Consider the following 26,311-nt stretch of genomic DNA (forward strand, 5'->3'; position numbering starts at 1 on the left):
AAAAAAAAAAAAAAAAAAAAAAAAAAAAAAAAAGAAACATGGTTACATCTCTCCGAAGCATCAGTTTTAATCAGAGATTAGGGAAAAAAATTATGTGTTTAAATTTATACAAACGTCAAAGTCAAAATAAAATATAGAGACAAATATCTAAATTTAATGTTTTATTTGGATTGCAATTCAGGGCATACACAAAGTGTGTCTTTGGTATGTCTGAAGAACAAAGAAAAGGGTGGGGATTTTACAAAAAAAGAGAAATGTTACATATGGTTTTGAAAGAAAGTTCATTGACAGTAGTAAAGTTGTGAGGAGCTGGCAAGCTCTGATTGGTGGGTGATGGTGGTAGTTAAAAATTAGTCATAGATTCCTGGAAGTTCATTTTAGTAGTTATTTGGTATAACTGGTCCTAGGCAGTTTCAGCAGCTTGGCTTGCAGAGAATCACGTTTTTGGAGCAATGCTCTGTGCCCTGAGTGCTTTTGCCTCCTGGCTTCTCAACTCTGATGTGGTTGGACAATGCAAGAATGACTCAATTTGTGTGATCAACCTTCACACAAACATGGATGCATTGTCGAGTGAAATGAAAAACTCTTGTGAAATGTTCAGATAAACTGCAATTTTAAATAAATTTTACGTGGAGGGATGTTCTTCTTACGGTAAAGCCCCAGATTGGTAATTAAAAAAAAAAAAATGAGTATCTCCATTTTCGACTGTCAGGCAAGGGTAGACAAGATTAGTTGATCTTGGCACTCATAGTGTCCTAAAGGGCCTCAATCTGAAATAGTGCTTTTAGCAACCAGTGGCAGGTGATTGGAGCTAATAGAATAGAAATTTTAATCTTTATCCCAAACCATCCTGGAGTACTTTTTTCCCCCCTCCATTGTTAGGGATGTTTTGGTTAAACATTTTAGGAACTATTAGGAACTTAAAATACAGACAAGTGAAGTGATTGGAGAACAATTCTAAAGTTCCTTCAGAACAATTCCGGAGTATTCAACAGTAAGTAATTCAGCAAATATATTTTTTACATGACTACCTTTTTAGGGAATTGGTAAGATGTAGAGGGGGATTCAGAAAAGAAAAATACATCTGGTCCACAAAAAGAACCTATGAGAGAAAGAAGAGATTAAAATTAGGTAAATCACTGTAATAATAGATATTTAAATAGGACTTAATATTGTCGCAAGCACTGTTCTAAGTGCTTCTTATTCATTTGCTCTTAAGAATGCTATGATTTATATACAAATATTATTCCCATTCTACTGATGGGGAAGCTGAAGCATAGTTAGTTAATGTTAAGTGACTGGAGTAGAGTCACCCAGCTAGTGAATGACAGAGTTAGGATTTGAGCCCAATGTGCTTACTCTTCATGCTATGCTGTATAGAAAGATGAGTGCCACAAATAAAGTAAATAAAAGTATCACGAAAAAGGGCTGTGAAAATTCAGAGAAAGAAGAAACAGGAAGTTCCCCTAAGCCTTGAAGGACAGAAATAGTGCACAGAGCAAGCACCAAAGGGAAACAATGAAACACTGGTTCTTAAAATTAAAATGGAGGTGAAATAAATACTTGATCAAATTGGAGACCTAGGTTTCAGCCAGGCTTCTTAGGAAAGGGAAAGATGAGTTGCAATGGAAGGTATTAAAGAACTTGAAAAATGTTAGTTTGTGATACTAGGTAAGTCTGCATTAAGACACTTAAACAGTTAATAAAGGGCTCTCTGTATACTTTTCTCAAGTGAATGAATGAAGCAAATCTATGTTTTAGTAATAGCAACCAGATTACTTACACTAATTTGAAGTAGATTGTTCTTGTATATAGAAACCTGATAATTATTGAGTTTAGTTGCAGAATCATTTGATAGGAATATCTTTACAGTTTTACAGTTGCAAAGATCTTTATAGCTTTTCTTGTAAAAACGAAACTGGGCATTTGACCTTTTGCTGCTCTTCAATTTAGGGACTTTACCAGTCATACATAAAATATCGTTTTGTAATGGAAAGAGCTGGTGATTGGGGAAGAAATAAGCTTCCCTTATTTTCCTTTTTTAGTTGCTTACTTAGTTTGGCTTTAGTGTTTTGGTTTTTGGCCATCTTTGCAAGATATCATAACAGTGCATTTCAAACCAAGGCCTCATTGAGGGCAAAGAAATTGATCTAAGAAATTAATTTACATGTATATGATAGGAGTTCCCAAGCTACTGTCTCTTTGAGACTTGATAATCAATGATAATAGCAAGTTTTTCAATTTAGTAGACTCTTTTTTCTTTTGTTCTGAAGTTATATCCTTGTTAAGTTTTTTGATACTAAAATGCCCCCTTTTATTTTTAATCCTTTTTTGACAAAATTAAAATATCAATCTATTGTCAGTCCCACCAGTTAAATTTTTTTTTTTTTTGACTAATCTGGGAATTAGTGACCTACACCTCTCACATTTATTTCATATTTGCTAGAAGTCACCCCTGAGACCGTGTATTTTTCTAATTAGGTTGAAGTGCAGATTTGAGAGACAACATATGTAAGCACTGATTTGTTTTTAATTTTGAAAAGATTGTTTTATTTTCTTGTTTATTAATGACTAGTTTCACCAAATTCATACTTACTTCAGGTATGAAGGTGGTAGTAAGAAAGGAGGAAGATAACATATAACCAGACTTTGGTCCACAAAATGCTATTCAGAATCACATCGGTTATAGATCTATAAATATACCACTATACATGCAGCATAAGATATTTTTAAATTAGGGAGTTTATTCTTATAATTCAGATTGGAGAATGCAATCAATGTCATAAGAAAGACCTAGCCAAAGTTCTTTAGGTGAGGGAGAGGTTACCATTTGTAAATGTAGGCCTAGACTTAGTTCATCTAAGCAAAATATTATTGAGTGCTGTGTACCAAGCACTGTGGCAGGTGTAAGTACAAAGTAACTGAAATTTAGTCTTTTTCTATAAGGTTTTAGTGTATTGGGGAAGAAAAGTATGGTTTGCCATTAAGTTAGAAAATATTTAATGTCAGAGGCCAAAATAGGATATAAAAAGTAGATAATGTGAACCATAGTAGAACATAGGATAGGTTTAGCTGAGAGTTTGGCTACTCAGAGGCAAGGACAAAAGAAGGTTTGATGGAGAAAAACAAAAAATAAAAGCATTACTTGAATAGTTGGAGATAATGTCTGCATATGTCTGCTTGATGGTGAGTTTGTAAGCTAGACAAAGACGTTGAACATTTATGTTATTGAGGAGTCATTCAAATTCAGAAGTCACATAGTGAAAATTGTATCTTATGACTATTAGTTTGTGGTGTTAGTGGTATTTAGGTTGGAATATAGTGGGGAGAGACTCCAAAATAGTGATACCAGTTAGGATTCTGGTAGGAAAAAAATGTAATACTATTTTTCCATTTTCAGATATAACTTTGTTCTTGAAACTCAATCCACACAAGTCCTAATTTCGTTTTGTACAGATCACAGGCTGTGTAAATTTTGGTTAATTATTAAATTTTTCCATACAGGAGCAGATCCAGGTTGTGCAGAGCCCTGATTGTGGAAAAAGAATACAAAATTGTGACTACAAAATTAGATACAGGGCCTTGGAAGGGGCACATTCAGGTGAAGGACCATGAAGCTTAAGCTTAATTAGCGTTACAGTAAACTAGCCTCTGTCTCTATGCTTCTCTATGTTTCTTTCTTCATGTGTTAAATGTGGGTAGTGCTTAAATGTACCGCGAACATCATCCTAGTTTGCCTGAAATGGTCAAGGTTTATGCCTGTGGTCCTAGTAGCATGCCCAGTTTAGCATTTGTCTCAGAGTGTTTGTTTTTTTAACTAAATATAAACTACCATTAATAATTCTGTTAAAATGAGCCCAGATAGAATCAATGAACAATCTTTTTTTTTTTTTTTTTTAAATCCTCTGCCTGGTTCTATTAGTGTGTGAGCCATATGTGCAGTGAAGAGAGTTCTCACTTTAACATGAGGTTAAATCTGGAAGACATCCAGTGGTAATCCAGCTCTCTTTTCCTGATATTTTCCAAATGGAAATTAACAAACAACTCCTTTTAAAGATTGCATGATGGGCCCTTGCTCATAAAATGGAAGTGTGCTGGGACATGAGCAGCTAGAGACAACTAACTTGCTAGGTATGGTGGGAAAAGTATTTATTGCTGCTGTCTCTACTGGCCACTTAGTGTACCAGCTAGTTACATGAATGCAAGCTAATAGCTCCTATGCTTGGGTTGGGGTCAATAGGAGATGTGGGGAATTTTAGATTAGGAGTAAATGAAGTGTTTGTAGAGAATAGAGGCTTATCAGGCCTGTCAAGATACAAAGAATAGTGTGAAGGCTGTTGCTATAGTGGGTTTGTCAACAACTGTTTTTCTCATTGTTTGATAATACTTTTGCAATAAATCTTTTTGGGAGCAGAGAGCTCAAATAAAGGAAAAGTTAATGTATGATGAAAATTTGACTACTGATACTTTGTTTTTCAAGGATGTTGATGACGAACCTGTAAATTGTGCACAAAATGTTTGCCAATATATAGCATTCCCATGGTTATGTTACTGGCCACATGAAACTCTGAAGACACAAATCTACTGAAAAAGCATCAGAATTTACTTTCAAATTCAGTAGTTATTTTTGAGGAGATTATACCTGCAGATAACAATATAATATATATAACTGTAGAAACTGTAGAAGGCCCAATTAATCTGTGAAGTATGAGTTTTCATTTACATCAAATGGCTTTTAAATTAATTCCACTTATTTTAATTTAATTTTTTCTTGTGTATTTTCAAAAATAAGAGTGATAGCTGTAAATGTATCTTTTATTAGCAGAAATTCATAAACAGTTGAATGATGCCAATTTTATCAGGGTAATCAATGCCGCAAACAGAAAATAAGCTAATTCCAATAAGTTTTTCATCTAATTTATGGAATCAAAAAAATTTCTTAAAAGTTCTTTCTGTCAAAGGTGAAACATCCAATATTATCATTAATGCAATTGTGAATTTAGTTAAGTTCATCATTGAAGATAAAATTATTTCTGCAATATGGATACAAATTTTGTGGACCATAGTATAATGGTTAAAATGGAGTTCTTACTAAATTAAGTAACCTGTGAAGCTGAGATATACTCATAATTGGTTGTGGTTGTATCAAAAGAAGTTCGATATTTTACCATATAGAAACTACAGTTGTCAAAAACTTATGAATTATTCTATAGATATTCAGTAATGTAACTGAGCTATAGTATTTTGAGTAAAACTGATGTTGTATATAAAGGAATGCTTTAGTATGTTGTTATAAGCTTCTTCTCTTTGCTTCTTTTCATTAATTGAATTTCATGAACACTTGAATCTTTGAATAATTATGTTATAAATTAATCTGTGGGTCTTACAGTGTTAATGAACTGGTTTTTGTTTTGTTTTGTTTTGTTTTTGTTTTTGTTTTTTTGAGGCGGAGTTTCGCTCTCGTTGCCCAGGCTGGAGTGCAGTGGCGCGATCTCACCTCACTGCAACTTCCACCTCCCAGGTTCAAGCGATTAGCTTACCTCAGCCTCCTGAGTAGCTGCAATTACAGGCACCTGCCACCATGCCCAGCTAATTTTTTGTGTTTTTAGTAGAGACGGGGTTTTGCCATATTGGCCAGGCTGGTCTTAAACTCCTGATCTCAGGTGATCCACCCACCTCGGCTTCCCAGAGTGCTGGGATTACAGACGTGAGCCACTGTACCCGGCCTATTGAACATTTTTATAAGCAGGTACTCTATACTTTGATGGCAAATTATTCAAAAACAGTTGGAAATTTTTATTTTAAACATTCCATGAATGGCCTGATCAAAAATTCAACTTTTGAAGCTCATAGTAAATTGTAATTATTGAAGATAAGGCTTTTAAAATTGAATTCTGTACAATATTTAACTTTGAAAATATATTTTTGGTATTCAGATATATTGGAATATTGTGACTGGTACAAAGGTTTTGATGGAGTGCCTACTTTTAATTGGTTAATTTTTTTTTTTAGAAGAACAGAATGCAATTGAAGGAGTCTACAGTTTTATAGCATCTACATTTAGATAAATATTTAAAAGAATCAGATATTGCTGCTTATTTGTCAAGTTTTATCTTGTAGAAAATAAGGTATAAATGGAATGACAAAGAGTACTTGTGAAAATATTTGGACTAAATACTTATATAAAAACAAAAATTGGATAGTATCTTCCATTTGGCAAAATTTGTTCTGAGCTTACCAGGTACTTCATTATCTGTAGAGAAAGTATTTTCTCAGTTAATGTGAATTATGCAGAGTGTTGATTGAAAGTTCAACAGTTTTAAATTTATTAACCAAATGCAATTTTAAACATTGCAGGCAGTTTTATGAAGAGAATTTAAATATAAGGAATTAATACTGAAAAACTGCTTTCTTCTGAAAACTATGAGTGACACATTGTTAGAGACATATGCAGTTTAAGTAATTGATGATAGCACATGTATACAATAAATATTTCTGCTTATACTTTTTGTTTAACCTTCTGGTAACTGATGTAAAGAATTGTTTTTGCTTTAATGTTCCCAGATTTACATATATATGTGTAAATATATATATATAGTTTTAACTTACGAAATAAGTTTATTTATATTTTTTATTTTGTGAGATGAACTATCTCTATGTTTCCCAGGCTGGAGTGCACTGGTGCCATCTCGACTCACTGCAACCTCTGACTCCCGGGTTCAAGTGATTCTCTTGCCTCAGCCTTCCGAGTAGCTGGGATTACAGGCACCTGACAACCATGCCCGGCTAATTTTTTGTATTTTTAGTAGAAACAGGGTTTCACCATATTGGCAAGACTGGTCTTGAATTCCTGACCTCAGGTGATCCTCCCACCTCGGCCTCCGAAAGTGCTGGGATTATAGGCATGAGCCACTGCACCTAGCCAAATAAGTTTATTTTTGAAAATCGTTTTTGTATAAAATATTTTAGAGATTGACAACATAATGAAACCAATATTTTCGTCCACAAATAACATTTTAAATGTGTATATATTTATATACATATATCTTTTTATGTGTATGATACATGCATGTATCATACACATACACATTTGTACATACATATACAATTACATGTTGCTTAGTGACAGGGTTACATTCTGAGAAATGTACCATTAGACAATTTTGTTGTTGTGTAAACATCATAGACTGTGCTTACAGAAACCTAGGGGGTCTAGCCTACTACACACCTATGCTATATGGCATAGTCTTTTGCTCCTAAGCTACAAACCTATACAGCATGTTACTGTACTGAATATTGTCAGTAATTATAACACAACAGTAAGTGTTTATGTATCTAAACAAATCTTAATATAGAAAGGATGCAGTAAAAATACCATATAAAAGATAAAAAATGGTACATCTATATAGGGTACTTACAGTGACTGCAGCTTGCAGTACTGGAGTTGACCTGGGTGAGTCAGTGAGTGAATGGTGAGTGAATGTGAAGCATTAGGACATTACTGTATACTACTGTAGACTTTATAAACACTATACCCTTAGGCTACACTAAATTTATTTTTAAAGATGTTTTTCTTTCTTTAGTAATAAATTAACCTTAAGCTAATGGAACATATTTTACTTTATAAACTTTTAAATTCTTTTTGAGTCTTTCGTAATAACACTTTGCTTAAAACACAAACACATTGAACAGCTATGAGACTATATCCTTAGTGTGTAAGATTTTTTCTATTTTTAATTTCTTAAAACTTTTCAAAGATTTTTATTAAAAATGAAAACACAAATATACACATTAATCTAGGCTCACATGGTTAGGGATCATCAATCTCATTGTCTTCACCTCTACATCTTGTTCCACAGGAAGGTCTTCAGGGCAATAACATGAATGAAGCTGTCATCTCCTATGATAACAATGCCTTCTTCTGAAACACATTCTGAAGGGCCTGCCTGAGGCTGTTCTACAATTAACTATTTTTTTTGAATAAGCTGAAGGACTATATGCTAAAATAACAATAAGTATAGTAATAATAAATACATAAAACAGTAACACAGTCTTTTATCATCATTATCAAGTATTATGGGCTCTACATAATTGTATGTGCTATACTTTTATACCACTTACAGTACAGGAGGTTTAGTTATACCAGGATCACCACAACATGTTAGTAATGTTTGCTACCATGTTCTGACAACTAGGCAATCACTAAATGATAGGAAGGTGTCAGCATCATTACACTCTTATGGGACCACTGTAGTATAATATAAGTTGCCTGTCCTTGACCGAACCATCGTTATGCAGTGTGTGATTTTATTTACTCCTTGAAACTTAACTGTAAGCGTTATAATAGTCTCAGTTCATTATCTACCCTTTTTCTTCTTGTCAATAGTTACATTTTAAAAGATTTATATTAAAAAGTTTTTTATGGTTCCATATGAACTTTAAAGTAGTTTTTTCCAATTCTGTGAAGAAAATCGGTGGTAGCTTGAGGGGGATAGCATTGAATCTATAAATTACTTTGGGCAGTATTGCCATTTTCATGATATTGATTCTTCCTATGCAGGAGCTTGGAATGTTCTTCCATTTGTTTGTGTCCTCTTTTATTTCGTTGAGCAGTGGTTTGTAGTTCTTGAAGAGGTCCTTCACATCCCTTGTAAGTTGGATTCCTAGGTATTTTATTCTCTTTTTAGTAATTGTGAATGGGAGTTCACTCATGATTTGGCTGTTTGTCTATTATTGGTGTATAGGAATGCTTGTGATTTTTGCACATTAATTTTGTATCCTGAGACTTTGCTGAAGTTGCTTATCAGCTTAAGGAGATTTTAGGCTGAGATGATTGGGTTTTCAGCTGGAGGCATCATGGTGCCTGACCTCAAACTATACTACAAGGTTACAGTAACCAAAACAGCATAGTGCTGGTACCAAAACAGACATATAGACCAATGGAACAGAACAGAGACCTCAGAAATAACACCACACACATCTACAGCCATCTGATCTTTGACAAACCTGACAAAAACAAGCAATGGGGAAAGGATTCCCTATTTAATAGATGGTGCTGGGAAAACTGGCTAGCCATATGTAGAAAGCTGAAACTGGATCCCTTCCTTACACTGTATACAAAAATTAACTCAAGGTGGATTAAAGACTTAAATGTAAGACCGAACAACATAAAAACCCTGGAAGAAAACCTAGGCAATACCATTCAGAACATAGTCATAGACAAAGACTTCATGACTAAAACACCAAAAGCAATGGCAACAAAAGCCAAAATAGACAAATGGGATCTAATTAAACTACAGAGCTTCTGCACAGCAAAAGAAACTATCAGCAGTGTAAAACAGGCAACCTACAGAATGGGAGAAAATTTTTGCAATCTACCCATCAGACAAAGGGCTGATATCCAGAATCTAAACAAATGTACAAGAAAAAAAACCAAAAAACAAAAAACAACCCCATCAAAAAGTGGGCAAAGGATATGAACAGACACTTCTCAAAAGAAGACATTTATGCAGCCAACAGACATGTGCAAAAATCCTCATCATTACTGTTCATCAGAGAAATGAAAATCAAAACCACAATCAGATACCATCTCACACCAGTTAGAATGGCGATCATTAAAAAGTCAGGAAACAACAGATGCTGGGGAGGATGTGGAGAGATAGGAAACCTTTTACACTGTTGGTAGGAATGTAAATTAATTCAACTATTGTGGAAGACAGTGTGGCGATTCCTCTAGGATGTAGAACTAGAAATACATTTGACCCAGCCATCCCATTACTGGACATATACCCAAAGGATTATAAATCATTCTATGATAAAGACACATGCACATGTATGTTTATTGTGGTGCTATTCACAATAGAAAAGACTTGGAACCAACCCAAATGTCCATCAATGATAGACTGAATTAAGAAAATGTGGTACATATACACCACGGAATGCTATGCAGCCATAGAAAAGGATGAGTTTATGTCCTTTGCAGGGACCTGGTTGAAACTGGAAACCATTGTTCTAAGCAAACTATCTCAAAAACAGAAAACCAAACACCACATGTTCTCACTCATAGGTGGGAGTCGAACAATGAGAACACATGGACACAGGACAGGGAACATCACACACTGGGGCCTGTCGGTGGGTGAGGGGCTGGCAGGGATAGCATTGGGAGAAATACCTAATGTAAATGGCGAGTTGATGGGCGCAGCAAACCAACGTGGCACGTGTATAGCTGTGCAACGTGCACGTTGTGCATATGTACCCTAGAACTTAAAGTATTAAAAAAGTTTGTTTTAGGGATGTAGAGGTTTTATGGTATTTATAATATTGCTTATTAAAATTCAAATCCACGTCTAGCTACCTGTAAGACTATCAGGAATGTTTTTGTGGAAATCTTACAAAGTTTGTAGCTATAAAATTAGTTGCTAAATTGCATCTAAGAACCAGTTTAGTTATTTTGATGAAAATATGTTAAATGTTTCAAGACTGCTTCTAAATTTTAGAGATAGTACTAATGGAACTATGAGTATATTCATTTTTTTCTTCTTGAACTAATGATAATGCAAATAGCTTGAAATATACTTCTGTGTTGGAGTGTCATTTGCATTCTGAAATATCTTCCACTGTGTGACTCAGGAAATGGCTGTTCATGTTTATGATTACAGCTTATAGCTGTGGAACAGTGTTTTCTGTGTGAAAATACTGCAAGAATGTGGTCTCCGAGAACTTATTTTAATCAGGCTCTGTATTCTAAATATTAGATGAAGTTTTGCTTTATTGGTTTAACGTTCTTTTTCCCTTAATACCTTTCTTTGGTAATTCATACTTATGTGAAAATTTTTTCTTTTGCATTGTAAGAGAAGTTACTTAAAAGCCATAACATTCTAACATGTATCATTACTATTCCTATCACATCAGGTCAACCTGCTTTAGTTTTGTGGAAAGCCAATGTAAGTACTTTTTCTAGGCTAGTTACTGTCTTGAATGTTAATAAGTCTACCAGCTAAACAATGTTAGATTTTGATGTTTTAGGTTAATATTGATTTCAGTGTGACACAAACCATAAAATACTGTTTTTCATTTGCTAATTATTGGTCTATTAATTTTCTTTAAATTTTCCACTTTTCATCAAATTTAAGATATTATTATAAGAGCTTAACAGTCTGGAGCAGTCTCTTTTGCATGGCACGATGCCCCTAAGAAAACAAACTGATCAAGAAACTAAAAAGCAAAACAAAACAAAGGAAGCAAAAAAGAACAAGTTAATACTGACAGTATTAACTGTCAGTTTATATGACACTCATAGTTTTTAATTCCTAATACAGTTTTAATAGTTCCTGCATACTCCATGTAAAATGTACGTGTTAGTGTTTTTTTAAACATTTCTTTGGCAACTTTATTGCATTTGTGTCTTTTTAATTTTTTTTTTTAAAAGGAAGTATTTCTTTAGCATTTTCCTTTAAACCTTTCCTTACTAGAAGGAATAGCAAGGAGCAGAAATGCCCTCATGCGTTTTTGTAATTAGCATGGTAGTTTTTCCCTCTCCCTCTACTCCTTTTTTCTCATTTCTCTTCCCTTCTCCCTCCCTTCTCTCCTTTAACCCCTCTATACTTTTTTGTTTTTAAATTTTTTCTTTCTTAGCAAAGAATAATGTAACAAATATTTACGTTACTACTATCTAGAATAGATAACTTGTGGAGGATTCTATGAAGAGGTTATGACCTACCAATTTTCTTTTAAGTACAAAATGATTTTGAATCAATACCTATTATAATGACAACTAATATTGTTCATTCAAACTTTCATTGAAAGAGATGGTTGTACATATTTCTTTAAAAATTCATTTTCCAGAATAACGTAGTAATTACTGTTTAAAAAAGATGAACCTCATTCCCACTTTCTAGCTCACTCCCAATTCACTAGTAATTTAAATTTCAAGACAAAAATTAGAGAAACACATATTTTAGTTTGGTTGAGTGTTGTAGTACATAAGTCGAAGAATGTAAAACAACACTGAAAGCTAAGTAGGGGCATGCTATGGAAGTCATCTCCCTAAATGATGATCAGAGGTGTGTTTTAAAGCAGTTACTTATATAGTAAAATATATTGGAGAACATTTGCATAAAATCAAAGAGACCCTTTACAATGTAATTATGACAGTTGACCACATACATAATACTGCAGTAGTCAGTGTGGAATGCTTTTAGCAATGACTACTAGGGATTCATTGGCAAGCCCTTTTAATTATAATTTATTTTTGTCATATATAAAGTTCCAGCTAGTTTCCCCTACTACTTAGGGAATATAGTCTCTTATCACTGTTGTCTTATTTTTATATTGGCCTAAGCAAACCACAAGAAGCAACTATTAAGGAGTACATATATCCTGACATAGCCAAATAAAAATGACTTTTGGATCATTACCTATTTTCATTTTATTATAGCAGTGTAGTAGACATTTGTGTTCTTTGGCATACCAGTATCTGAGGCCCCTGTTTATGTGTGGTATATCTGTCTACCACCTTAGGAGTTTTGGTGATAGGTACAGGCCACCTTCCTCTATAGTAAAGCTGAAAACAACAACAACAACAACAAATAAACAAGCCTAGATACTTGTTTCCTAGTCTGTTTTGCAGCTAGTGAATGGGTACATGATCTAAGCTCAATTTTGGTGCTCTTGTCTTGTACTTTGAATCAAGAGTTAGTGAACCAAGAAAATAGGGACTGCAGTTCATCTGTTTTTGTAGTAGGCAGTTGTAGGAGCTGCAGCAGGATTGAATTTTCAGGGACAAGGATGCCAGGGGAAGTGCTGTCCAGGAGTGGAAATGGTATAGTCAGCAGTATCCAGTATTCACCAGTGCCAGCAGTGGTATCCTTATGAGACTGATTGTTGCATGATTTTGGCCATATTCTCAAAACTGCCTAGACTTCCTTGTTCTTGCCATTTGACAAGCATGCCTTCTCAGCAGGTCTGTTTGGCTATCCATTTTTCTTTTAATAAATTTATTTTCTGTTTGAATCAGCCAAATGTACTTTCTGTTGCTTATAAGAATTCTGACAGACGCACTCTTCTTCTTTAGTGCAAATAATTGAGAGTGACTGTATTCGGGAAAATATTTAGTTTATGTGGACATACCATTCTCTTAATAACAGTGATAGCCTTAATACTCTAAAATGTTCTGTTTAAGAAATGACCTTTGACATATATGTCAGAATCCTTTTTCATTTTCACTGCAGTCTAGTGATTGCTAGGCTGATGTAGATATTGGTCTTAACTTCCTAATTAATTTTTTTCTTAGGCACATAGGGATGGGCATTAAGTAGTATGTAGCATTTGGTGATAGCCATGAATGTCCTGGATAAGAGAAAATCAGCCTGGAATAAAATCACACAATGCATACATATATGAAGACCATATTTATTTCGATGTCTTAGTTTTACTGAGCTCTATAACATGGAAACTGCTTATACAATAAACATTTATTTTTGTTAACTCTTTTTAGTCTGGATTGTGTAATACTGCCAGCTCTGTTATACTTTTTATATTTCTGAACTTTGAAAAGTCACTTTACTTTCTGTGCATAAGCTTTGTGAGTTTTAAAATGATGGAGAATAAACTAATTTCTCAGGTCCTCCTTAGTCTTAGCAAATAAGTCAGTAAAATGAATTTTTAAAAAATTTTTCTTTGTAAAGTTTGAATGGCAGCAGTACACTTATGATGCTGCATGCAGCAGAATATATAGGGTTCTTTGCTCAATGAGTTCAAATGGTCAGTTGAGACATAGCTAATGAGTCAGCTGGATTCTAATGAGTCCACCCTGAACATGCCTGATCTCAGAAACTAAGTAGAGTTGGGCCTGGTTAGTTCTTGCATGGGGGAACAAAGTTAATGGGAAGTATGTTAAAGAACACATTCAATAAGTTGCAAAGTCTGGGGTATTTAGTAATTGTCATTGGTAAAGTTTATGAAAATCACTGGGAAAAATGAACAACTTTGTATATTCTCAGTTGATATACTTGAAAGGCAGTTTTGGCTAAGAACTCCAATATCAGACACCCTGGATTTGAATTCTGCCTCTACCACTTATAAGCGGTGTGATCTTGGGGAAGTTACTTAACCTGTCTTTGCCTTAGTTTCCTCATCAGTAAAGTGGGTACAGCAATAGAACCTACCTTACAGAGTTGCCATGGAATTAAATGAGCTTATACATGTAAGGTGTCTGAAGTATCTAGAATGGTGAAAGATATATGGTATTTAGTATTAGCGATGATTATTTTGATATTAAATATTATATAGTTAAGACACAGTGTCGTTTTACTTATTTTTACATAAATCTTGAATTTGAGGCCATAGTGTTATGCATGTCTAAAAGTTATGTAAATCTGGTAATATTGTCGTGAATATTTTATAGTGTTCCACTATTATTAATAGAACAAATATAACCATTAAATACTGCACTATCGTTGGTATTCAGTGCTGTATTTGGCTCAAGGATTATCGATACAAAACACATCTAGAACTACTAGGTTTTTTTTTTTTTTTTTTTTTTTTTTTTTAAAGAAGATGCTATTGTCTGTATTTTTGTGTTTCCCCCAAGTTCATATGTTAAAATCCTGACTCCCAAGGTGATGGTATTAGGAGGGGGTGGCTCTGGAAGGTGATTGGGTCACAAGGGCAGTGTCTTCATGATTCAGATTCATACCCTTGTGAAAGAGGTTGCATAGAGCTAGCTCACCCCTTTTACTAAATAAGGATACTGCAAAAAATGTCATCTGTAAACCAAAAAGTGGGCCCTCACCAGACATCGAATCTGTTGGTGCCTTGATCTTGGACTCCCTAGCCTCTAGAACTGTGAGGAATAAATTTATCTTCTTGGTATGCTCCCTGGCTTTATGGTAGTTTGTTATAGCAGCCTGAACAGATTAAGACATAGATATGAGATTTCAAGTAAATACAGCTGATATATTAATGTAACTGATGTTGCTCTAGCAATACACTTCACATTTCCTTAGATCCCAAGTAGATTTCAACTTCCTCTCTATTCTCTGTTGATTTCAGTAGAATGTTGAAATACAAAGAAAAAGAAGAATGTTGACCAAGAATATTGCTATCAGATAAGAATGTTTCAGGGATATATTCTTTCCAATGCATTTTTTTTGATTTATTTTATACTTAATTATTCATCATCAGTATGCAGTTTTTTTTTAATTAGATCTTGGATTTCCTATCTAAGAAAATTTTGTGAAACATACTGTAAATACTTTAAGAATATTTTTATAGTTTCTTTTCAGAAAAAAATGCAATGATACTACACTTTTAGATTTTAACTCTAAATCTTCTATTAAGCTAAACTGGCAATTGTCTTAAAGGTCATTTCTTTAATCACTATATATTTTATTCTGCTTCCTTTTTCAGGTCCAGGGTTCTGATCAAGCAGGAAAGGAGAAAGCAAAAGGTAAAGAAAAAAATGTTTTTATTTTTGTCAGCCTGATGAGAACAATGACCTTGAAGTGTTTTTCTACCACCAATACATTCACCTAAGTGAAACTGGAGGCCACCTTCCTTTGTTCTTCTACATCCTTGTTGATACTTAATTAGCCACTCATTTTGCTCAGTCAGAGACTTAAAGATCATTGTTGATTACTGCTGTCCTTCTAGTTCCAAAATGTATCCCAAATCTGACCACTTCTCACTACCTGAGTATTGGTATTCTAATTTAAATAATCATTTATTACCTAATAAATGATGTACAGTAATGGTGTCATAACCTGTGTACTACTTCCATTTAGTTTGTCTTTATTTTTTATTACACTGATTGCATTCCATAGTAAGGTTGAGCATGTATATACTTTACAACTGAGCAAAGAAACTCTTGTACATGTGCCCTTTTGGATATGTACAAGATTTGCTTGAGTCATTGTTATGCTGAAATAGCAAACAGAGAGAGAGAGAGAAGGAGAAAGAAGACAGGCAAAGGGAAGGAAGGAGAGGGAAAGAGAACTGCCCCAACATCCATTAGCAGTAGAATAGTAGAATGGTTAAACAAACTATGGCATATCCAGTAATAGCATAGCAGTGAAAATGTGTAAGCTGCATATAATTAATGCAGATGAATCTCAAATACACAATGTTGAGCAAAAGAAGAAACTCACAGAATATAAGCAGTAAGATTCCTTTATATAAAGTTCTAAAACAGAAAAAAACCCAATAATGTTAATATGATCAAAGGTAGTAAAGTTTAAAGAAAACGGAGTGATATTATAAAAGCAGGATAGTGACCATCTATGTTTTCTTTTCCTTCCCAAGCTATCCCCTTTTATATTGTATCTCATTCATTTCTCGGTCATTTTGCTAACATCAACAATGAACTTTATGTTGTTCAATTGAAAGGATATTTGTCAGTCCAATTCATTTTATTATGTTGCCATCTCCTCCTACACAGTTTGCCATTCCTTTCATCTGGAAACAAATTCTTTCTGTTCTTTCTTCGGTACATTCTCCAGATTTTATTTCTGTCTCTCTGGTTGTTCCTTTTTAATGACTGTTTTCAAGTTAAAATTTGATTACTTGGTTTCTGAAAGTTTTCTGATTCTTTTCAAATTGTTTTCTAGTTGTTTTTACCAAGTGAGACTTGACAAAAAAATTGAGCTTAGTCTTGTCAAGTGAATCAATTAGTTACGTACTTCTGTTCTTTCTTGGAACAGGTATTAGATGCTATCATGATGGCTAGAGAATATGGGACAGACTTCTTCAACATATTTCCTGGAATAAAGGCTTAGTCCCTTTGACAGTCTTTGTGTTGTTCTTCCTTATTCCTGGAACCTTATATGCCTACCCTCTTTGGATAGCTCTGACTCATCTATCTATCTTAGAACCCATTTCCTAAGAAATCTTCCTTGTCCTCCTCCCTTCCCTGTACCCACCCTACCCCCAAACAATAATTTACATACCTTTCCTAGGATTTGATACCATCCCCAATCACAGTCAGTTGTATTTATTTGTGTCATCATCTCCCTCATTATGGTCTTATCCACCACAAAGTATAGTGCCTTTGTACTTTGTACAGATGAACTAACAAGTTCTTAATTCCAGGACACAATCAATTATAAGATCTAGCAATGACTGAGTTATTGTTTCAAGGGGGAAAAATATTTACATCCTGAAGATCCTGTTATTTCATTGCTTAACCATAGTGTAGTCTTTAAAAATACATTTTAGTCTAATTTGGGGTTCCAGATCACTCAAATGAAATGTGAACAAATCCTTTTATCTATTATTTATTTTGTAAAACATTTACTTTTTTGTGTGATCATTAGCAGGTCTCTTATAGTTCTTACAAGATTTTTACAAACTTAAAAGTTATAATTAACAATATTCTGAGATGTTACTGTGAAAGAGCCTCAACTTCTTGAAAATAAATATGATATGTAACCTCTTCAGATTATGACCTCTTGCACTAAATATTTTGCCATGTTGGCTTTTTCTCATTTCTGACAATTTCACATTTATAATTACATTTATAGCATTATATTATGAGTTATATAATGGAAGAGAAGATGTTTTCACAGTGTCTTAATATCTAGCACATAATAGTGGCTTGATAAATAAATGTTAAATAGTTAATTTTTATTTAAATGAATTAATGATGTAACCTGAAAGAGAAAGAATGGCAATCAGAAAGAATAATAATTCAAACAGAAAGAAAATAAAAACTGGATAAAGTGATAATTATGTGCAAGTCTGGTTAAAAAACAAACATCTAGGAATCCTGGAGGGATAACAAATAAATGAAATTGGCTTTGGTTGCAGATTAATTTGCACATAGCTTTTTTTTTCTTCATTTCTGTTGACTTTCAATGGCACTCAGCTGTACATATTTTTAAGATTTTCTATATCTGCAGAATAGCATACTTTGTAGAAAAACAAGATTTTGGCCTGTCAGAATTGTTGTTCTGTTACTAGATTTTTTTAACTTTCTATATACAGATAATTTCTAATCTTTTGATTTCAGAGAATAGCTTTATAGCATTCTGTTTTAAAGGTTATGCTTAAGATCATAAAAGGCTGTGAAATTTAGTCTTTAGGCAAACTGCAAGTTATGATTAATTATAATTTATTTGTAAACCTATAAAGATGTCACAAAATATAAAAATATCAAGTCAATGACTTAATAACAGGATTGCTTTTTATTATTTATAATTCTGTTTAAAACCACATATTTGCTGCATTATTTTTAATTTTTAATTATTTTAGGAATATTTTGAAAAACACAGGTTAAAATCAAAAATGAAATCACTCGGAGTTTTATCTCCTGTCAAAAATTCTGCTGTCAGCTTAGACATTCTTAACCTATATATGGTAAATCAGATATCTTGCAAGAAGAAAATCCCTGGTAAGTCATTCCAATTGCATTCTGTTTTGAACTTGATGTAATCATAATAATGTTTAGCCTTCTAATTAGTTTGTAATTTTAGAGCTCAAAGCATGTGGAAAATTAATTTTAAAATTTGGTTGCTCTCTTAAATTAGATGCCTAGTTAATATCTGCTTAAATGTTTTGTTGCTTAATCCATTTATTTTTATTTTTATGTTGTGTATGTGTTATATAAAACTAATTTATTAGGTGTCATTAAACTTATTATAGTACAGTTGTTATATTATTCTATACAGGTAGGTAGTTACCAAAGTTTAGCTAGAGAGCAGGGAATAAATGTTAATACATGTCAACAAATTAACTATTCTTTATATTTAGAGGATAGGTATGAAAGGAAGATCTGGAAACATTCTTGCCTAAATGACTAGTTTCCTATGCCATCACTTGAATTATTTATTACACTTTACTGGGATGTTAATCATAGCGGTCTAATACTGCAAAATAACGTCCGTTTTGTCATATATTTTGATTCTTCAAGTAAATAAAAAGCTTAATTAGAGTATATTTTTCCTCTCTCAGAGGAACTTGTGTATGATATTTAAGTTTTAAAACAACTGCTAAAAATGAGAGCATAAAAATAAGACAATTTATCAGGAAGGGATAGAAATTCATCAGAGTATTGTTAATATTTCATTTCCTTTCTCCGTCATTTTTTTCCTCCCTCCATAGATAACAGTTTACACAAGTAAATCTAGTTATACTTTAGAAGGAATAAATACATTGTTCATGGACTTTGAGAATAAAACTTTTTGTTGTAAATCTCTTTGATGTATTTACCTTTATTTATTCTCAGTTGTAGGGTAATAAAAATATATTTCCTCATCCATTGCTAGGTTTATGGCTAAAGCTTCAATAACAAAAGACAGATTAACAGGATAAAAACATACAGATTTATTTAGTAAGTTTTCTGTGACACAAGAGCCTTGATAAAAAAGTTAATATCTTAAGATTGGAAGAAATGGCTAAACTTGTGTATTTTTTTTGTCAGGTTTGATGAAAAAGTGGATAGTCCTCAAGAAGTATGATTGGATTTTTAAAAGAATGATCTAATAGTAATAAACTAAGGGGATCTTAGCAAGACCTCTTTGCTCAGATTCTTCTTTGTGACCCTGTGTCTTCAGAGATAGGGATATTATTTTCTTCCAAGTATAACCAGGGCACCTCTCAAATGAGGGTTTTATGACCTGCTTCAGGGGGAAGCTGAGAGTAACCTTCTTGCTTCTGCTATTTTCTTAAATAGCAGGATGTCTTATTTGGGGATAATGTCCTGAACCCCTGCACTTTCTTTTCATTTATTTCTTCAGCATATTTTTATTGGGTACCCACTGTAAGTACTCTATTGGGTGCTGAGGATAAAACAGAAAGCAAACTTTATTAGTCAGGACTTGTGGCTGCAAATGACAGAAATTCAAAACAGATACCTTTTTACTCCTTTAACAGGAAGAGTGATGGTGCAGTGGGCCTCAGAGACGACTCGAAACAGGAACTTGGATACTATCAAGATTCTTTTTCACTTCAGTTACTAACTTTATTTTCTCAGACTGTCTTCATCATTGAGGCTCAAAACATGGCCTTAAGAAACTAATATTACTCACCTCCTAGTTTTGCCACCAAGGAAATACTGAGAATTGTTTCTCTGGTTTCACTGTAAGAATGTTGCCTTGTGCTACTGGTACCAATCTCATAGTGAAACAATTTCATTTATAACTAGCAGAATGGGATGCTATTATTGGTTCATCTTTAGTCAGATGGCTACTGCCAAATCACGTATTTTATCCAGAGAGGCAAGAGTTTTATTTTGTTTTGTTTTTAAAGACAGGGTTTCACTGTGGTGCCCAAGCTGGTCTTGAACTCTTGGCCTCAAGCAATCCTCCAACTGCAGCCTCCTTAGTAACTGGGATTACAGACATGAGCCACTGTGCCTGGCTTGAGGCAGGGTTTTATAAGAAGATATAAAATCTACACTATAACTATGTATATAGTTGGGGTGGGTGTATCACAAAAATACAGTGGGTGAAAGTACTGACCAAAGAAAGGGAAAATATAAAGTACAGTGGGAATATATAACATAGTATCTAATATAGTTTGGAGATCGGAGAAATCTTGGTGGAAGAAAAAGTAGAACTAAATTAATAGGGCACCTATAATGAGTATATAAGATAATGAAGAAAAATATGTTTTAAAGTCTCTGTGATAGTTGTTTATATTGTAATGATTTATTAACACTGACAGAATGTAAATATTTTAGTAAAATTTCTTAGGTGTACATTTATGTAATGAACATTATATATTAAGCAGTACTTTTACAAGATTTTATTACTCTTATTTTAAAATTATAATTATATTTTTTTTATTGTAGAAACTGTGAGGAAACCAACCCATGTGAACATGAATGGAGGCATAAAAATGCCCCTAAGAAGGCATAATTTAGAACTCCCAGTATCGCCTCACTGTGTACCTTCTAAACTCTGCCTTGATGATACAGAAACCAAGTAGGTTTTAGCTAGGATTTATATTATTAATGTTTAAACTGGTTATTATCAATACTTTTACTCACTGGAAACTGTATAAAATACTTACCTTCTACCTCCAGTTTTTGTTTGTTTGGCTGTTAACAGTATTATACAATGATTAAGACCTTTATCAAATGATCCAGATTTTGTACACTTTGTTTGACTTACCTTATCATAAAAATATCTATCTCTAGTATTAATATAATCTTTATAAAACTGAGTAATATTATGACCCTGTAATGATTTATGTAGGTTTCTGTGTGTTTTGTGTAGAGCAGTATGAATTTTAAATATAGGAAAGGACAGTCAATTTTATTTTCATTTATATTTTTAACCTAAATTTTTCTTTTCATTAGCATAAACTATCAAAGACTAAGTAGCAAGGAAGATCTTGGCCCAGTCCAGGTGAGATTTAAAAAAAAAAATTCTATAAGTTATTTCAGCAATTGTGACATGCCGCCTAATGATCTAAATGTCTGAATACTGGAGAAAATCATTTTAAAGAAAATTTTGAGTCTTTAATTCTTTTAAAAGTTTTCCAGGTGGGAAATCCATGCCTTGAGAATATTTTAATTGATTGCTTATGAGAATCCCTTTGGACTACTGGTAATGTGACTATGCCTATGTTTGCATAACATTTGATTCTGCTTGTTACTGATGAGCTGCCAAGGACAATTCACTTAGGAATTCTTACTTGGGGTTCACGTGATTATTGAGCAATTCATCTGTTCAAACATAGTAACCAGATTACTTTATATCAAATTGTGATGTCCAACTCTCACGTGGATCCCAAGATGATTTCTCTTTCAAAGTATAGCAAATAATTTTCTTAGCAAGTAAAATTTTAATCAATTAGAAAATGCATAGATTATAATTAAATATAATTAAAGCTTGAAACTTTAACATCTAATGTCATTTTGTTAGCTATCATTTTTTCTTCCTTTGAATTGCCAGAGTTAAGCTAGATCAGAAAGATAATGGCAATGATACTAAAATCCCTTAGAAATCTTGTCACCTGGATTATGGGTTAATGAAACTCAGATTTCCTGTCTTTAGAAGGTAGCCTACAGGAACGGAGGGTGGAGAGGAGCAGGAGTAGGGTAGGCAGAGGGAAAGGTGCTCTTGAGTATATAGCCTTCGCTAATAACCACTCTCTTCCTAGTAAGTTCTGTCAATTACTGATGGGTTGCCTTGCCTTAGGACTTTTTCTTTTGTAACCCCTGCCCTTTTCACTTATTTTAATTTCACTGTTTTGACTTTTCTCTTCTCTAGTTTACATATTTTGGTAATGTAAATGATTTTATCTTCTTTCCTATAGTCACAAGGCATGGACTCATATAGTACGCTTGACCCTCAGTTCAGCAAAATAGAGAACTGCAGTTTCACTCCAACATCTTTTTCAGTGGAGTTAGCTTCTAACAGACATATTTCAAAACTAAATTTCACACCCGGAATAGCACCTACTCCTCAGAAACTTGCATATGAAAAAAAGCAGAATGACCAGGTACCTTTGAATCATTACTTCTTAGCATTTTATATCATTATATTTTCATGAAACTCTTTTTTTCTCTTTTTATAGATTTAAAATATTTACATTTTGAATTGCTATAGATATAAAAAAATTAGGAGATAAATTAAGGATAATTCCCTTTAGATCAAAAACTTAATTCTTTGCAGTGTAGAAGATTGTGAATCCCAGAGCTGGGGTGTTTTTTTAAAAAAATCTTGGAATTTATCATTCTATTAGAAAACTATTGATAGTAGAATTGAAAGTAGTTCAGTGTGTTATATAGTAGTTGATGTTTATAATCACTGTAATTGATTAGTTGGTGATGTCATGATGACCCAATATGCATGATATGGAAAGTGTCCTGTGAAAGCAATATATAGTTTCAGAGATGTCATAGTAGTCTTAAAGTGTGAATTGTGATGGCTTGATTCTTTTTATAATTTGAAAGATGACAAGTTTTTATGTTTGTTTTTTGATCAACACTATACAAATATGTAGAGATATGTAGTGCTAAAATGTTGTTCAATCATTGTGTGCTCTAAAGTTAAAAATATAAAATATATAAATACTAAAATTCTAAAATACATCTGTCATAAAGCATACCAGGAAATAATCTACTAAAAATGAAATTTAATTAAATGGTAATTAGGAAAATGCTTATGTAAACACTATGTCTTGTTAATAGGAATACTTAGTTTTGAATTTATCTTATTTTTAGCATGCAGTGGTTTTATGACATATTTATATATTTATAAATCAATTTATAATTAATTTATAGTTCTAAATTTTAGAAATTATATTATAGTTATAGCTATGTATTATAGCATATCAGTTATATATATGCCATATGATAGTTATATGTAATTCCATTTTGTTAAAGTTTTTATTAAAGACTTCCCAGATAAGGGAAAATGAAGTATTACATTTCTGTGACCCATGCTAGCCTTATTATAAAGGCCCAATACTTTTCAAATGATGCAATGAAAGACATTCTATTACCCATTCAGTTTGTATTTCGTAAGACAAAAACCTGCATTCTAGATCAGCTTATAACTCATCCTTGCTCTATTAAATAGTTTAAAGATAAAGGATAAAACATCTGTGCAATCTCTACTTAACTTTCTTGCCTATACATATTATACACTGCAGGTTAATGATGCGCTCAGAGAGGTAAATAATGTTATACTTAACATGGTAAAAGACTGGAAAGAGAAAATGTCCCTTTTCAATCATAGTGTCACATCATGAAATACTAGGGAAGTACTTAATAGTGTACTTTGAGGAATTTCGAAAAAAGTGAAAATAATTACAATGAAATTATAAAATACAAAAGAAAATGGGTTGAAAAACAAGTTAGAAGAAAAAGTGGCTTGGGGTTTCCTGATCCTTAGTTAAGTAGTATTTGTTGAATATGAAATACTATATTCTCTTCTCTTTTTGATTTCTTTCTTATTTTAAGAGATAATGTTTTGCACCTCTGTCACTCTCTCTCAGATGTATTAGTTAGCTGAGACATTAGTGTAAGCTCTCTCTGACTTTAGTGCATTTTTTTTCCCCCAAAGACTTTCAGTGTCTTTTTTTGACTCTCGCTCTTTTTTTTTTTTTTTTTTTTCTGACAATTCTGTCATTGGTTGTGTTTGGACTTCTGATTTATGTTTCATGAGTTATAAATCAAATGTATGACAGATAAAAATCATTGTTGAATAGATTAGTGTTGGGCCAATATAGTAAGTTACATTTATAGAGTACTTTCCACATTAACAAATTGATTATATTCTTTTCACAATAGTCTTCACACACTATCCCCCTTTTGAACTGAATAATGTTGATATTCAGAAAAATTAAAGTAGCAATCTAAAGTTACTCAATAAATAGAAGAACTGAGATAATTATAGCTCTTGTCTTGGGACACATTATTATTTTCTGTCAGAGAAATTTAACTTACAGTTATTCAAGATCCTCGTGTCCTGGGTGTTTTTTTGTTCTTTTATTTTTATTTTTTAATTTGGAGAAAATGGTTAGCTTACCGTAGTATCAACTCTGTTATTTTAACAATGACTCAAATACTGGTATTGACTTTTTTTGTTAGGAAAGTATTTATTTTGTTTTCAATAAGTAGTAAAATTACTTTCTTTTGGACTATTTTTACAATTTTAAAATATAAATGCAGTTCATTTACATGCCATTTTATGGTAAATAATTTAAATTTTATATATGTACATTTACTATTTTGGCAGTTTCTTCAATTTTTTTTTTTTCAGCTCAGTAATGTTAACTGTTCTGATTCCTTGCTTTCCAAGTTAAATAAAAGTCAAGATGTTCTCAGTCCATCACATAAAACTACACAATTTGGGACATTATTTGAAAGATTAAACAGGTAAGCAAAGATGCTGAAGGAAATAAAGAAGCTGTAGCATTCTGTACTTTCACTTAGCAATTTGATTTTAATGGACACAAATATTTTTAGTTAAAAATATAAACAGTCCTAAGTAATACTTCTAGAAAAAAAATCACAAAGTAAAATGTATTATTTAATTAAAATAGTGTAAGTAATTATTTTATAACATGAACATCTACCTTTAATTTGTTTAAGTTTATTTTCTATTTTTTGAGAAGTCTCACTCTTTCACCCAGGCTGGAGTGCAGTGGCACAATTATCTCAGCTCACTGCAACCTACGCCTCCTAAGTTCAGGTGATTCTTGTGCCTTAGCACCATAGTAGCTGGGATTACAGGTGTGTGTCACCACAGCCAGTTGGCTAATTTTTGAATTTTTAGTAGAGATGGGGTTTCACCATGTTGTCCAGGCTGGTCTCAATCTTCTGGCCTCAAGTGATCTGCCCACTTAGCCTCCCAGAGTCATTTATTTAGTTTTAAAATTATTTTGGACAAAGGTATTTTGCACATTTTGTAATCTCCATGAATTACTGTTTTCTTTTTCTGCAAAAATCGTGATTTCTTTTTCACATTTGTGGTAGTTGAATAGAATCCCACTTTTATTTTCTAGATGTCTGTAGATACAGTACAGTAGTGCCACCTTATCCACAGGAGATACGTTCCAAAACGCCCAGTGGAATCCCGAAATTGCAGACAGTGCCAAATCCTATATATGCTATGTTTTTTTGTATGCATACATACCTACGGTAAAGTTTAATTTATGTTAGGGACAGTAATAGATTAACAACAATAACTAATAATAGAACAATTATAATGATATACTGTTAAAAGTTATGAGTGTGGTCTCTTCTCTTGGTCTCAAAGTATCTTACTATATAAACTGTACTCACCTATTTTTGGACTATGATTGACTGTGGGTTGTAGACCACGGAAAGCAGAAACTGCAGAAAGTGAAACTGTGGGTAATAGGGAATTCTGTGAACCCTAGTTTGTTGTTTTAAAATCTATTAAGCTTGTAAAACCAGTTTGACCCACTCCTGGTGATGTGATGAGAAACCTTGAATCTGTCATACTATCCTAGTTTCCTTATTTTAGTAAATGGCACCACTATTCACTCAGTTGCCAAAGCCAAAATAAAAGTTGTCCTTGATTCCTTCCTTTCCTTCCACTCTCAATATCCATTTCACCAAAAAGGTGCTGTCAATTCTGTATTTTAATAAACTTTAAAATTATCTACTTACATTTCTGTTTCTGTGGGTTCCATCCCAGTCTATGACATCATTCTTTCTTGCCTGGAGAGTTGTAATGCCACATAATAGTTCTTTTTTGTTCTGAGATACATTTTTTAAAAACAGTTTTATGAATGTACAATTGACATAAACTAAACTTATTTAACTATGATAATGAATATATGCACTTTAATAAATTTTGACAATGTCAAAGATAATGACACATGAACACATTTA

General features: G+C 32.9%; 1 protein-coding gene across 1 annotated transcript in view; it reads left to right on the top strand.

Moving 5' to 3' along the window:
* The window catches only part of C11H12orf40 (chromosome 11 C12orf40 homolog), a 108,662-nt gene that overhangs the window by 1,913 nt on the left and 80,438 nt on the right, over window positions 1–26,311 (top strand). Inside the window, exons 2-7 of the mRNA XM_025403127.1 lie at window positions 15,409–15,448; window positions 18,247–18,385; window positions 20,786–20,918; window positions 21,296–21,344; window positions 22,258–22,443; window positions 24,711–24,826. Of these exons, the coding sequence (XP_025258912.1) occupies window positions 15,409–15,448; window positions 18,247–18,385; window positions 20,786–20,918; window positions 21,296–21,344; window positions 22,258–22,443; window positions 24,711–24,826 (663 nt within the window). The remainder of the gene's footprint in view (window positions 1–15,408; window positions 15,449–18,246; window positions 18,386–20,785; window positions 20,919–21,295; window positions 21,345–22,257; window positions 22,444–24,710; window positions 24,827–26,311) is intronic.

This window comes from Theropithecus gelada, chromosome 11 (assembly GCF_003255815.1).
Source record: "Theropithecus gelada isolate Dixy chromosome 11, Tgel_1.0, whole genome shotgun sequence".
Lineage (NCBI taxonomy): Eukaryota > Metazoa > Chordata > Mammalia > Primates > Cercopithecidae > Theropithecus > Theropithecus gelada.